The 16,610-nt window shown below is 34.3% G+C and overlaps 1 protein-coding gene across 1 annotated transcript; it reads right to left on the reverse strand.

Annotated features, from left to right (window-relative positions):
* Positions 1–8,182: 8,182 nt before the first annotated feature.
* On the reverse strand, positions 8,183–15,196 carry LOC111514184 (bHLH transcriptional repressor hairy). Its single transcript, XM_023170424.2, has 3 exons — positions 14,725–15,196; positions 12,770–12,865; positions 8,183–9,312 (listed from the first exon to the last, which is right to left on the reverse strand). The coding sequence occupies exons 1-3, from the start codon at positions 14,848–14,850 to the stop codon at positions 8,674–8,676; spliced, it is 861 nt and encodes a 286-aa protein (XP_023026192.2). The 5' UTR covers positions 14,851–15,196; the 3' UTR covers positions 8,183–8,673.
* Positions 15,197–16,610: the final 1,414 nt, after the last annotated feature.

Below are 16,610 nucleotides of genomic sequence, written 5' to 3' on the forward strand. Positions count from 1 at the left end.
GTAGCAGCCTCACAAAAACCAGGCCCCCAAACGCGGACTGCGATTCCAAGAATTGCATTTACCGGATACCCTGTGAGTGCGGAAAATCCTATATTGGTGAAACTAAGAGGCCATTGAATGTTCGCATTGCCGAGCACAAGAAGCATACACAGCGAGGAGAAACCAGCAAATCAGGAATAGCAGACCATGTTTGGACCCATCAACACAACATCGAGTGGTCCCAAGCTGAGATCTTGCACAGAGAGGAACATTGGTTCAGGAGAAAATTTAAAGAAGCCACATACATGTTGTCCAACAACGTATTCAGCCAGGCCAGCGTAGATATACGAAACATATGGAAGCCCATCATCAAACGAAAAATGACCAACTCCCGCCAAAACGGTCATCCCTCACGGAATCAGTGAAGCGGAAAATGGAAAGTAGAGAAAGTAAAAGTATTTCAACGACCTATAAAATAGTCATCTCTCGGAGGAATCAGTCCAGTCATCACCCGAAGACGATTGTAGATACCAACAATCGAAACGTCGTGAACTAACGTGACTTGGAATCTCTACACTTTATTTTTATTATTTTCTTTTTTGCATTCTTTTAATTTTATTTATTCAATTATTATATTTTTACTTGTAGGTTATTTCACTATCATTTCATTTCAGGTTTATTGTTGCTTAATATAATTGTTATTTTCAACTATTCTTTTTTAATTATTCTTTTTTTACTTGTTTCAGTGATTCCAAATCATTTTATATAGTAGACAATGGAAGTCCGAACTAGTGAAATTCATCACGAAACATTGTCAATCACCTTCAAACAATACATATATATATATATATATATATATATATATATATATATATATATATATATATATATATATAATATAATTATACTATATCTTGAAAACAAGAGATAATATATAATTTTTATGGTCACTTTCTGTTTTAACACGTGGAAAAACATTAAAATCATCTAATTTCAACCCCGAAACAAAAACATTGTTGTGTTGTGTAATATGTGTAATATAAGAAGATTATCATTAGATTTTTCACAGCGCACTCAAGCATTATATGAAAAGAGACGTAATTATTTCTTTATTAATAATTTTTATTTTATGTAAAATCAAAAAGAATATTAATCAAAATTATTCAACTAGATGAATTTGTCTCTTCATCAGTAGTGTCATCTTCACCAATCTGAATTATCCGTGGCTCGATATGTGCCTCGATTATGTTATCAAGCTTCCATATCTTTGTCTCGACCTCCGATATCACATGCCGAACACACTTCTCCCATTTCTCCGCTGTGACTCTTTTCAAAGTCTCATCAAAAAGTACTTTGAGATCTGCAAATTTGAACGTGGTGTTATGCTGAGCTACAAAATTCTTCACATCCGCCCATATAAACTCGATGGGATTGAGCTCGCAGTGGTATGGAGGCAGGCGAAGGACAATTTTGTTTTGGCCTGCTGCCATCTCATCGACTATATATTTTTAGTATTCAACCTTGCGATCCTTGACAATTTTTAGTAGCTGTACTCTTAGCATTGAGTCTTTGAAGCTAATATTCTTTGATCGCAGCCAATTTTGGATTTCAACCTTCTTTGAAGACGTTGTCGTAATCTTCTCTAACCGTCACGAATGATAAGGTGCATTGTCCATTACAATCACAGCATTATCCTCCAGATGGAGTAGAACTTTGAAAAACCACTGTTCGAAAGATTCACCGTTCATTCATCAATCCGGTGGATAGTCCATCTAGAAAGGCACTCCTAGATGAGGTCACAGTTTCATCGACCCATACTTTAGGGGTAGTATGAACAGCATTAACCCAGGTTTCATCCATATAATGAATTGTTCTCTGTTGTTCCCTATAATATTTAATTTTGGTCAAATACTCTCTCCTCCATAACACAATTTCCTCTCTATCCAATAATAAACAATTGCGCCCTCTTTTTTCCATATAAAATTCAAATGTTTCAATACTTTATGGAATGTTGACCGCTTAAAACTTGGCAATAAAACATTTATTTCTGTGAGTACTTTGTCTATCGTGGGTATTTCATTTCTGAAAAAGTACTCATGCACTGTCCTCCTGATTGCATGTTTATCAGCATCATCTATTGATTTTATAAAGGTTTGACGATTCTGATTTGTATTCGATTTGGAAAATGTATGATTTTGTTTATATTCCCGTGAAACTTTGTAAATCGAAGCAAAACACACTCCAATTTTATCGGAAACTTTTGATACGACTTCGTCGACAGTCGATGTCTCAATTTCTTCCATCTCTTTCTTGAACACATTTAAAATCACTTCTTTCGTCTCAACACTCAAATGTCTTTTTTTGAAGCGTTTCCTGGCTGGACTCAGAGGATAGCTCACAGTGTCTGTACTGGACATCTTGGAAAACAATTTTAAACAATATACTATAACGCACGCCACACAAACACGCAAACGACTGATTACAACCCTGTGCTGGTACCGAACTCGTACCAAAAAGGCGAATTCACCAATGAACGCTGCCCTTTCCATCTGACACTGGGCGATCACGTGAACATCACCCTTCGGTTTTGTTTTGTTTTACTCTATCTTGGATTTGGACTTCAGTTTCTTATAATTTTCATATTTTTCTGGGATATGTTTTGCCCAAAATTCTTCAGTGCATACCGTTTCATACATTTGCAGAGACACATCTTCTTACGAATCAATTATCTCTATTTAATGTGATGGCTTTGACTTTGACAGATTTAACAACTTGGCAGCGACATTTGTCCATTCTGCCGCTACATCAACTTCGAATGGCGATTGAAGAATCAAAGATAGCATACCCATCTCTGCAAAGTCTTGGAATTTTGTTGCAAATTCGTGCTTTAGACCGCCCAGAAATTTTACAAATACTGCAGTCTTCTTCAGATTTTTTTTATAATGAATAAATTTTTGTCTTGCAATATCATTTTCAAAAATATCCAACTTGCAACTGAAAGCAGACTCGCTTTCAGTTGCTATATACAGGGCTATTCAAATTCGTTTCTGTACATGGGGATCTAACGATAAGAGATAGAGTGTCGGTTGAAGTGGCAACGTTGCGTATTTCGGAGACCTATTCAATGCTGTAAAAAAATCGAATATACCTCTTTTGGTTCTGGAGATATACAGGAAAGAACAAAAAATCACACAAAATCTGTCCACATTTTGCCATTGGCACTTGATGTGGGCTATTAGAATATGTCCATGAATCTTTTATACAGGGTGTCATCTGACTTGTGCCATCCCCATATTTGAATTTTTTAATAGGGACCTGTATTTTTTGTTGTAGTTTTTGTATCGTCGACGTTCACTCCATACTAAGAAATTGAATTCAATTTTATATTTCGGGATGTTTCGGTAATATTTGATTATAATTGTGTGAATTATTCCCTTTTAAATTACGGCCCTGGAAATTGATTGACTGAGTTGAATAAAAACACAATAGCAACTTTCACATCTCCATATGTATCGAGGGGTTTATCGAGAGTTTTTTTTTCATTTTCAGGTACCTATTCATATTTTCTCCATTGCTCTGAGCGTTTTCTACAATGAACTTTGAATAAGAAAACTTTTTATGATTATCTGAAACATATCTATATCAAAAATATATTATATGTGCTTTTATGAGCAGAAAAATAAATGATAGCAATAATAATATCCGAAAAGATTACTATAATTGTAATGAAAATTGATATGAGGTAATTTATATACACAAAAAAAATTAATGGGGCAATAAATGTTCGAAATAGAGTCCTTCCATTTCGAGACAAATAATATGCCAATAAGATGGCCTGCAAGATCACCAGATCTTAATATTTTGGACTATTTTCTATAGGGGATATTGAAAAATAGGATTTACGCTGGCAGAGAGATAGAAAATGTGGAAGACTCCAGATTGAGGATTTTGAATGATTTCGCAACAATTCAGCAAATAAGTGTATTAAGGGCAATAAATAATATGAAAAACCGAGTTTAAAAATATATTGAAATGGAAGGACTCCAATTCGAACATTTATTGCGCCATTGATTTTTTTGTGTATATAAATTACTTCATTTCAATTTTCATTTCGAATTGGAGTCCATCCATTTCCAGCATTTTTGAACTCGGTTTTTCATATTATTAATTGCCCTGAATACACTTATTTGCTGCAATGTTGCGAAATCATTCAAATCCTCAATCTGGACTCTTCCACATTTTCTATCTTTCTGCCAGCGTAAATCCCATTTTTAACTGTCCCCATAGAAAATAGTCCAAAATAGTAAGATCTGGTGATCTTGCAGGCCATCTTATCGGCTCATCATTTGTCTCGAAATGGATGGACTCCAATTCGAATATTTTTTATTGCGCCATTAACTTTTTTGTGTATATAAATTACCTCATATCAATTTTCATTACAATTATATTGTTCGTTTCGGATGTTACTATTGCTATCATTTTTTTTCTGCTCATAAAAACACATATAATATATTTTTGATGTAGATATGTTTCAAATAATCATAAAAAGTTTTCTTATTCAAAGTTTGTGGTAGAAAACGCTCAGAGCAATGGAAAAAATATGAATAGGTACCTTAAAATGAAAAAAAAAATCTTTATAAACCTGACGGTACATAGGGAGATGTGAAAGTTGCTATTGTGTTTTTATTCAACTTAGTCAACCAATTTCCAGGGTCGTAATTTAAAAGGGAATAATTCACACAATTATAATCAAATATTACCGAAACATCCCGAAATATAAAATTTTATTTAATTTCTCAGTATGAAGTGAACGTCAACAATACAAAAACTACAACAAAAAATACAGGTCCGTATTCAAAATTTCAAAGATGAGGGTAGCTTAAGTCAGGTGACACCCTATATAAAAAATTCATGGATATATTCTGATAGCCCACATCAAGTACCAATAGCAACATGTGGACAGATTTTCAATATGTCTGTGAATAAAGAAGATATAGGCAAAAAATAATTTAGGATTTTCTGCTTTTTCCTGTATATATCCACAACCAAAAGAGGTATATTCGATTTTACATCATTGAATAGGTCTCTAAAATACGCAACTTTGCCACAATTTAACCGACACTATATCTCTTATCGATTACGAGATCCCCATGTACAGAAACGAATTTGAATAGCCGTGTATATATATTTATTCTTTTAAAAAAGCCTCAACCAAGTCAAAGTGATTTCTGGCTCCTTGCGTATTTAAATTTTGCAAAAAATTTTTGCGAAATAACCCATAAACGTTCACCAACTTGACCTTTACTTAGCCAAGAAACATTGTTATGTTGTAGTGAGTCAGAATACGCTGAAAGGTCTATGCTGAAGAGCAGGATGAGATTTCATTAAATTATTCAACTTGACCAAGCTGTTCATCACTTGTTTCGGTGTAGCACTGAGTTCACCACAAAGGGCTACCTGATGAATTATGCACTGATACGATATTAGACCTGGGTTTTTATCCCTGATTCTCTTTACTACACCTTTTTCTCTGCCAATCATTGCTGGGGTTGAGAGAACACATTTCCGTAAAAATGGTATGTAGTTCAACCTGTGGATGTTTTGTGTGCGTAATAAAAATTTTAAATTATTACCAATTCGCTAGATAGGAAACTGATCAAACCATATCAGTTATAGGTATTCGTACAACAAGTTAACTAGGTAACTTAAAATAAAATAAGTACTAAGTTAAATTCTATGTGGCTTAAAATATTATTTCAATAATTGAAGGTAAAGTATATCTCATCTACGTATTGTTTGTAGGTGATTGACATTGTTTCATGATGAATTTCACTAGTTCGGACTTCCATTGTCTACTATATAAAATGATTTGAAATCCCTGAAACAACTAAAAAGATGAATTCAAATGAATAGCTGAAAATAACAATTATGGACTACCCAAAATCCACAAGAAGGACGTTCCGCTTAGACCGATCATCACCTCCAGAGATTCGGCTACTCAAAAATTGTCTAGATTTTTACTTCCCTTAATACAACCATTACAAAGAAAAACATCGTCTTTTATGAAGGATTCAAGGCATTTTGTCGAACTACTAGGGAAAACTGAGTTTCGACGTGGAAAGCCTTTACACCAACGTTCCGGTCGAAGAAGCACTTCAAATCTTACAGAGAAAGCTATCAAGCTATCCGAAGACGGGAACCTGAAATAGATAACGAATCTACCTATAGAAGTAATTATGGAATTACTAGGATGCTGTGTACGAAACTGTTATTTCCAACTGAAGGACGAATTCTTTACACAAGATGAGGGACTGCTAATGGGATCGCCACTTTCACCAGTCATAGCCAACATATATATGGAGTGGTTTGAAACTCTGGCCATTGAAGAAGCCCACAAGAAACCTCGAGTCTGGTTGAGATATGTTGACGACACCTTCATAATATGGAACCATGAAAATACTGAACTAGACGCTTTCCTGAAATACATCAACAGCGTGAGACCTTCCATCACTTTCACAATGGAGAAGGGAATCCACAATGAATTGCCATTCTTAGACGTTTTGGTGAAGAGGACCGACACTAAGTGGGAAACATCTGTATACCGAAAACCCACTCATACGGGACAGTATCTGGACCACGAATCCAACCACCATCAATCGACTAAAAGGGGAATTATCAAAACTCTATTAGACCGTGCTTTTGGGCTCTGTAATACGAAGGAAGGTCTCGACAAGGAACTAGACATCATCAAAAATGATCTTCATTGGAATGGCTACTCCAAAGCGATGGTAGAAAAGACTTTGGCTAGAAGACAGCAGGAGCCTCGCAAGGAAGAAAAGCTGTCACAACCAGTGCTTGCACTTCCCTACATCAGAGGATTATCGGAGAGGATGAGAAGAATTGGTTCCAAGTGTAACAACAGAACCTTCTTCAGATCCGGTAACACTATCCGTAGCAGCCTCACGGAAACAAGGTTACCAAACGCGGACTACGATTCCAATAATTGCATTTATCGGATACCCTGTGAGTGCAGAAAATCCTATATTGGTGAAACTAAGAGACCATTGAAAGTTCGCATTGCCGAGCACAAGAAACACACACAGCGAGGGGAAACCAGCAAATCAGGAATAGCAGACCATGTTTGGACCCATCAACACAACATCGAGTGGTCCCAAGCTGAGATCTTGCACAGAGAGGAACTTTGGTTCAGGAGAAAATTCAAGAAAGCCGCATACATGTTGTCCAACAACGTATTCAGTCAAGCCAGCGTAGAAATACGCAACATATGGAAACCATCATCAAGCGAAAAATGGTCAACTCCCGCCAAAACGGTCATCTCCCACGGAACCAGTGAAGCGGGGATAAGTGAAAGTACTCGAACGACCTATAAATAGTCATCTCTCGGAGGAATCAGTCCATTCATCACCCGAAGACGATTGTAGATACTAACAATCGAAACGTCGTGAACTAACGTGACTTGGAATCTTTCCACTTTATATTTTCTCTTTCCATTCTTTTATTTTCATTTATTCTATTGTTCTATTTTTACTTGTAATTTATTTCACTATTATTTCATTTCAGGTTTATTTTGCTCAATATAATTGTTATTTTCAGCTATTCATTTTAATTCTTCTTTTTTAGTTGTTTCAGGGACTTCAAATCATTGTATATAGTAGACAATGGAAGTCCGAACTAGTGAAATTATCTACGTATTGATTTCTATTTGGTATACAACACATTACAATATTCAGCGGTTCGAGGTTCAACCTTTCGCAATCCGCAAACGGGCCGCAGTCCGCCTGTTGCCGACCGTTGGTCTGGAATATCCAAAATAGTTTGCAGTTTTTTCTCCAATTTATAGATACTTTCACGAGAGGTGTTCAAGTGACTTGGTGTATTTGATTCCACTAAAAGCTGTACATATCGGAAATTCGTGACAGACTATGGCTGCTCACCGTTTCGAAGTTCAACTCAGTACTTACTGAGTTGAACTTCACTTTAACACTTGGATAAATGCGTTTATGTGCAATAAACTTCCTGAGAACAGTTTTCCAACTGGATTTAGTCTCCAGCGATTTAAATCCAATGTGAATCGCTACTTTTCCACAAGCATCGCTTTAAGAGCGTCATAAGGATTTTCTTGTAGGGCTTGTGTATTGTCTGAACTTTAAAATCAGTTAATTGTTATTAAAAAAATACTCTGTTCAAATAATGATATAATTTACAAATATATTTTTCGTATTTGCGAACATATTAAATATATGAAATACCAACTCAATTGGAAGACTTTGATGATCTTGTTGTTTATAAGGCACATTATTTCTAAATAATTTTATCTATATATTACATCTTTCAAACATATACTTAATATTTTTAAATCACATAAGATCTATCAAACAATAAAACATTTTTTGGGTTCTACTTCCTGATCTCTCGAACATATAATGGCTTTCCACACTTTTTACAGTTTCACTTCAGATTATCGCGGAATACTCTAAAATGACAGATCAGTTACCAGAACCCTTGACTGCGAGGAAATATACCATATTCATATTTACAACCTAACTGGGACATTCAGAAATAGGTATGAATTAATACTGATTCGTTTTCCATCTCATTTTCTCAAGGATCTCCACTAAGTAGATATCACAATTCTCACGAACGATCACATTTTGGTAGTTTCCATCAACTTTTTCACCACGGTCTCCAAGGCTTTTCTTCAATAGGTTCGACACATTTCCTCACGACCAATGACAATGGTTTCGGTTGGCAAAACATAGTGTCCATTGGTTCCGGACTATGGCTGGGGGAATAGTTCGATGAAGTACTTGTAGCTGATACTACGGAAGGAGTCCTTTCCGGTACTATAGGCACGAGCAGGGGGATCGGCGAATTCACAGCATGTTGTTGAGAATGTGTTGAGTTGGGTAGTATCAGAGCGATATCGCCGTTCGGCAATCTTGTTGGAACAAGCTGCAAGCCGGTTCCATTTCCGTTACTCAAAATGATGCCGCTGCTCTGTGGAACTTGTTGCTCGACGGACTTTTGGTTATTAGGAAGGATGTGAACTTGGACTTGAGGTACCTCTTGCGCTTTTGAACCTTGCGAAAGGCAGTTAGCAAGATGCTGCAGAAGCCTTCTTCTCACCATGGGGTCTAGTCCAGGAAATCGTCCAACCTCCGTGGCACATTCACTGAACCCAGCACGGAATTTATTGACGACGGAGGGATCGGCAGCAGCTGTCATTGCGATTTGTTGCCTTTGAAGATTTTGTAGGTGCTTGACAGTCATCTCCAAAATGTCAGCTTTCTCCAATTTTGAATGTCGAGCTGGCTGTAAAAAAAATACTAGTTGATTATGAGATATTCAAAACGAGAACTTTGAATGAACTTATCATTAATCTGAAGTAACGTAAACAGGATTCTTACATTTAGAAAAAAAAATCATTCTACATAGTTGAATTAGTCCTGTTTGAATGAATAACTCGATATACAAATCTCGAATATGGTTACTCTGATATAGTTACAGGAGAAAATAGTTCACGAATTGGTTCAACATGCACAAGTCTCATGGTTTCGTGAAAAAAAACTGATAACGAACAAATATACATCTTTATCAGTGAATACCGTATAGTGAATGAAATAAATACTTGCGACATAAATTCACATTTACATTAGTGAAAGTTAAAACTGACAATCTAAATTGTTTGTATGTTCTCAACTACGTCATTCGTGACTAGCAGCTTTATGAGGAATGTTCTAAAAATGGCAACAGGCCAAATAGTGAGGATTACACAGAATAATTCAAATTAATTCGATGGCTCATGAATACCACGTGCACAATGGAAGGTTCAACAATTGATATAAATATACGATTTATTTGTATAGTGATTATCGGTCTTACAAAACATACATATATAGAGTTTCTCGCTATCTTTAGATAAATCCATTGGGAGCATAACAAGTAAAAGTTTAATTTAGAAAAACAAACAGGATACAGGTGAATCAATGACATCATGATAACAGTAAGGTAATTAAGAAATACTGTTTCAACTAAGCTCAGAGCTACAAAATTTCATTGTAAAAAGGAGGAGTATCAAGGCAGTTTTATTAATATAGATAATGAAGAGGTTGGGTTTGTAATGCATTGTTTGGAACACTGAATTATACATAAACACTTTTCTCTATGCTGTTTGTATTTTAAACTGTATAGAAAGCCAAAAACTTCTTTTCTCAAAAGTTAATCAATCTTAAAAATATACCCCTTTCAATTCAAAGTTATCCTGTTCATCTGAACATTATTAAAATTTTACTGGAATTTGATAGACAAAACTTCTAAACAATTCTGATGATTTTTATTACTACAAAGTATCTCATTATGAATATGAAAATATGATGACGTTTTTTTAATATTGTTAGGATTTCAAACAATAGATCAACAGATAATCTGTTCATAACTGTAAAATAAAGGGCAAACTGAAAAGTAATACAATTTCATTTTTGTAATCATATATTTCATGAGCACAAAAAGTTACTGACTAATTGAACTTTTCAAAGATTTGTCTGCGCACAAACTTTCAGGGGTGAATTTTTCCGTTTACCTTTTATTACACTTGAAAGCAGATATTCTGTTTATATCCATTCATTTTTAGATAAAGTTCAGGACTTCAAAAAACATCAAAGAACATCAAATACTCCAGAAAAATAAAGTCTTTCAAAAAATATGCTAACAATGTTATTGAAGATCCTTGTTCGTTTGAAAATGACTGGTGATTTCCATTGTGATCAGAAACTTTCATGTCATATGTAAGAAAGTTATCATTTGAAAGGATGAATTATGTACTTGTTTATATTCCATGAATCCTAATTTCCACAGATAAAATGATGAGAAAATAATCCTCTCCACGTCGCGAGTAAAGTTATGTAGAGTGATAGAGACCAAACAACTCGCCAACAACAACATATATGCTACTAAAAAATTGCAAGAAACCCATTTTGGAGGAAACTCAAGTAAGAGAAAATGAAGAAGACTTTTCATATTAACATTTATTATTGTTTTTATTTTATTTTTATCGTTGTTTTGATAAAATTTATCAAATTAACGAAAAGTTGTAATAAAATAGACTGATATCAAGTTTAAATTAATACTACAGTGATAAACTGTAGGTGTATTTTCTTAAAAGAATTTTCATGCTGTAGTTCTGATTCCGATAAATAAATGATTGGCAGTTAAAAATGTATTCATTGTTGGCTACATTGACTTCTAATCAAATCAGAGAAAGCGGAATGTCTCACAAGAGCATGCGAATAACAGTTAACATATTCTATTAGTTTATTGTACCTAGTGCTTTCCAATAGCTCTTCAGTTAGAAACCATGTGTTAATTGGCCTTAATGAACCAGGTTCATTAGGTTAGAATCAATCAGTAGAATTACAATTCGAATACAATCCCTAGATGTCACAAATTTCACCTTTTATTGCAGAGAAATAAAAAAGCGAATATATTTCACGTTGGCTCAATAAATTTATGTTGAAAAAAAATTCAATCCTGAATATAATCTTGCGTAGTAGATTACGAATTTTAATGCAAGTAATTTAGGAAAAATTGAAGTATACCTACACTAGAGCCTAGTATTATTTACAATTTGCAATGAGGTTTACTCATTTTGAATTCCGAAACTATTGGACTGACAATTTCATTTTGAAAAAACTTTAAAAATTTGTAGATCAGATATTTCTTTCATATCGAAACGGAGAAAATAAATGAATTTTTTTGTGAAAGTTGAGAAATACAACTGTTTTTTTCTTGTTTTCATCAAGAAAGATCACAATTTCTTGTATCAACAATGTAAAATAAATAGAGTTGCTGTTTTATAAAATTGAACAACAATACTTAAGAGTGTAAACGTATTTTTAAAATCGTGCATTTTTGTAACAAATCCTTTAAAATCTTCCTCATTTTTGCAAAAAATAAAATGCTGTACTATAAAAATTTAGTACATAAAGACAATATGATTTCGAAAACTCAATTGATAAATTGAACGTAGATGAGTGAAGAATAAGAAAAAATATGTGATAATACCGAAGAAATATGAAAAATATATCCATTTCACACACTATAACTTTCGCTAATTCCTCCAAATAGAATTTGAAATTTTTGAATAACTTTTTCATCTATTTTCCTGTGTCTCTCATGAGTTTATTTGGAAAAATGTTACGCCTATGCTCTTAATGGTATCCAAAAGATAATAAGGAAGTATTTATTAAAGCTATTTGAAGTATAGACAGAAAGTTTCAATGTCAACTGCGTAATGAGATTGATATGTAGTAAATAGTGTCAATGGAGTCATTCTGTAGTCAAACACATATAATTGATTCAAAATAGCTGGCAAAGAAAAGTTATAGGTTATACCACGCCGCCCATGCTATACAAAAAAACTGCCGCCGTTCGGTAACTATTTAGTTTTTATGCCACACGAATTAACTTCGTATAAGACTTTAACTCAACAATTTTCTTTGTTTCGAGATCACAAATATCAAATTAAAATGAAATTTTTCAAAGTCAAAACTCAAGACTGATCTCTTATTTAGATATATCATTACGGTAAGTAGGTGTGACACTCAAAACCGCGACACTTCGATAGTGCAGTACTTTCAACGAAACCGAAGGTTATTTGTGTATTTTGTTGATTAGATTTTGCTTTATCTCAAGCAAATTTCATTGGGTATCCTCAATAAATCCAAAATAGTGGTCTGACTGACGATCCGAAGGTCACCTAGTATATACTTACGTCTTTTTTCATCGCGTCCAAGATAAGTGTTTTCAATTCATTGAGGCAGTTATTTATCCTCGCTCTCCGCCTCTTCTCCATAATTGGTTTGTTGCTCTGGAAAGAGAGAAAGGAAATCGGTTAAAACAACCGTGGGAAACACAAGTTATTGCTCAACATCAACATCGGCAACCCACAGACGCGTGCCTGTATTGGCAAAAGTCCAATGACGGCGATCTTTTGTTTTAATTTTAGATCAGAACTGACCGTGATCAAATATCATTTACAGGAAATTTCGGACGTTGCAAAAATGAATAAAAGATTCTTTTCTGAACAGACTGGGACGGTTCTTACATCATATTAGAAAGTATTTTGACGGTATGAAGAACTTTAAGGTTCTTATCACAGAAAAACCATTTACTGGTATTTTCTCTACTTTTTAACTTTTTTGGGACTTGCAATTCGCCCACCACGCACGCCAAATAATTAACTTTTTTAGTCGAATTTTTGATAGGTACACTACTGCAATTTTCGTAGTGATTTCTGTTTTCAAATACGATACAGTACATGTTACTTGCTGATAACGTAGCTTTCAATAGGTGAAAAATAAGTCACAATCTTTGTATTTTTCTTTTCAAATATGAGTTTAGACATTGGTTATCTCTATACAGGGTGTAACAAAGGAATGTCTTCGTAAACTAATATCCTTAAAGGCTTCGTTTCGGAGATACAGGGTGTTGAAATTCAATTTTTTTTGTTTGTTTTTTAAAAATAACTTATTTGCATGATATGAGTTCTTTGCTTGAAATTTTGGTACCTGCTTTTTTTGACGTGGGAATCCATAATTTCGTATTAATTTTCGTGTAACATAACAAAGTGCCCTTCTTTGACAATAAACTAATTTCCACACCTTTTCCAAGTAAAAATAGTACACTTCCTCAACTGCTGGAGGTGATCGTAAATATATCGAAAACGATCACCTCCAGCGTTGTTGAGAAAGTCCACCTTTTTTACTTGGAAGAGGTGTGGGAGTTTGGTTTCTTCTTGAAATACACAAAAAGTTAACTGTCAAAAAAGTTAGGGCAATTTGAAATAAATGATGACAGCGTAGGCAGTGCCCTCCAGATGTTATATGAAAATTAATACGGAATTATGATTTCTCACGTGAAAAAAACATCGGGTAGGTACCAAATTTTGTGCGAATAACATATTTTTTGCAAAAGTTATTTTTAAAAAACGAACAAAAGATTTCTCTGTATCTCCGAAACGAAGCACTTCCGGACACAAGTTTATATTGACTTTTTTTCTTAAAATTATTGATAGTGTCATAGTTTTTTTAATGTGAGAGGTGAGAGGCATAAAAGAAGTATTTTGCGTATATTATCAAGTTAGAGCGCTAGTCTGGAAAGAAAATGTTTTTCATAGAAAAATACTACGATCCGAATATGTCAATAGACAAAAAAGACAGGAGATAGACCAGATTTTCACGTAACGTAACAATGGTCAGGTTGAAAAGAAACTCATCAGCCGCCTATAGGAATCTAAAGGTGCCCCGATACATCTTTCTATTCAATCTTATTATGAGATAAGTAGTTGTAATTACCAAATGAGGGCAGTGTGTAAAAATTGTGTTTAGATCTTTTTTTTTCGAAAAAAAAACGGTGATTGGTGATTCAGTCATAGAAGTGTAACTTTCTTGAAATAAATCTCTTTTTGTTCCCCAAAAAAAATGTGTACAAGTAATAAGTACCCGTAATATAATCAACTAAAACATAAACTCCACTGTTGTCTATGCAATAAAATCTACTGACGTCAAAGATATATTTTTATGCTGTTTCCTTATTCTTATATTGTTCCAATATAACAAAAGGAATTAATGAAGTTTCCTGAAAGGATAGAAAAAGTGTTCACAAAGTTTCAACAACCTCACTAAGGCAACGACATCAACACTATCAAAATCTAGTTCATGTACTCACCCTCCTATTTTCACTAGTCCTCCTTGTAGTAGTGGAACCTTCCCCACTAGTGGTACTAGGAGTAGGCGACAAACTGCTGGGCTGAATCATGCTGGTACTGGTAACGACCGAAGTCATAGTTACCATTATAACTTATCACAATTGATTTCCACCGCACACTGAATCGACTTACTACGAACTATAACTATCCTACAGACCCTCTACTGACAACACTTCCTATCGCTTCTGTCGTCGTACGGCGTTTGCAAAGTTATGCGGGAAAAACTTGGTCCTTCGTCATAAACAATTCAGCATCCCGGTGGAAGGGGTTTATTATATGAGACGAGCGGTTCGGCGCGTTCCCAGGCTCATTCGGTAGAAACCGTACGATGTCGGCCTTCGAGCGATAGTGTCTATAATTATTTCAGCTACCTGTTGATTCCTCTCGGTTTTGCCTCACTAAATACCTACGGATCATTGTGGTAAACCGTTTCTATGCACTTGTTGGTTTTGAATGCCTGTTTGTTGTAATATGGGTCGATGAGAAGGTTGATTAGGACTTGCATTTATAATCAAGGTTATCGGTCGGTTGTGAACGAATTTCTTGCCGATTTGACGCAGTTGGATTACCTGATACAGTTCAGGAACAGCTATTTGGTCGGAAATAAATAAAACCAGGGCTGAATATTTGAGCTATTGAAACGAAAATTATTCCAGCAAGTGCAATGGAAAAGTTTGATGAAACCGTAAGAAATTTGAAACAAGATCTAAGATCCCATTGAAAACAGTCTAGTTAGCAAGTGCCGTAAAGCAACTTTTAGAGTCCCCCTTCACCAAAAATTATAATTGAGTATCATTCGTTTCTTAGGTTTGTTTGAAGGTGATTGACAATGTTTCATGGTGTATTTCATCAGTTCGGACTTCCATTGTCTACTATATAAAATGATTTGAAATCTCTGAAAGAATCTGTAAAAATTAAAAAGATTAGCTGAAAAATAACAATTACATTGAATAAGAAAACTGAAATTACAATGAAATGAAATACAAGCAACAACCAAAACACGAGATGGAAATTAAAAAACTAATAACAAGAAATGAAAATTACAAATTAAAAGATTCCAAACCAAGTTACTTCACTACGTTTTGATTGTAAGTATCCACAATCGTCTTCAGATGATGGCAATTTATATCGTATTAGACTAATGAAATATTCGGTTCTCAATTATACACAGATTAATTCACAATTGAAGTCACCCAAACAAAAAATTGACAAATTAAGAAATATTTGGTTTAGAAGAAGATGTGTGTTTTTGGGAATATCCCATAAAATGCTGGAAATATTGATAATTTGAAAAAACACTTCTTGAAGAAAGGAAAATTTACCAAAAAATGCCATACCTACCTACCATTAGCTGTAGTTAACACAAATATTTATAATGTTGATTACAACGTGAAAATAGTGGTAAAAACAAGTCGCTCATAGCTGATGCTCCAAGTTACTGGATGGTTGTGAGTTTACATTAAAGAATCTTGGTAATTTTAAAAATTGAGGCATGAAATGTATCTCATTTTTTTGGGACTATTCTTCGAAGGCTTTTATAAAGAATATCTATGGGAGAATTATGTTATGTTAAAAATTAAAAACATAAGTGAAATATTGAAACCTATTTTTCAATCGAAAGAGTACCTATTCGTCACCACAAAAAACCCTGTAAACCTCAAGGAATGAGAGACACCGATTCCGAAATGGAATAAACTCAATATTTCCGTTACTGTACATATTTGAAAAAAATCCCGAACCCTGTCGAATGTAAATTATAATTTAACATTCTTCAACGTAGAAATTCCACCCCCATCTTCAACCCCTTTCGAATGACAGGTACAAGCCCCAATTTTTTTAATGGAAA

Source organism: Leptinotarsa decemlineata, unplaced genomic scaffold, assembly GCF_025532065.1.
Source record: "Leptinotarsa decemlineata unplaced genomic scaffold, Ldec_3_MD MMD2_tig00026294_RagTag_RagTag, whole genome shotgun sequence".
NCBI lineage: Eukaryota > Metazoa > Arthropoda > Insecta > Coleoptera > Chrysomelidae > Leptinotarsa > Leptinotarsa decemlineata.

Excerpts from the sequence above, each read along its gene's own strand:
- LOC111514184 (XM_023170424.2), bottom strand. The coding sequence starts at position 14,850 with ATGGTAACTATGACTTCGGTCGTTACCAGTACCAGCATGATTCAGCCC. Across the intron at positions 12,866-14,724 it reads GGACTAGTGAAAATAGGAGG|AGCAACAAACCAATTATGGA; the intron begins GTGAGTACATGA and ends CTCTCTTTCCAG. Across the intron at positions 9,313-12,769 it reads TGGACGCGATGAAAAAAGAC|CCAGCTCGACATTCAAAATT; the intron begins GTAAGTATATAC and ends TTTTTTTTACAG.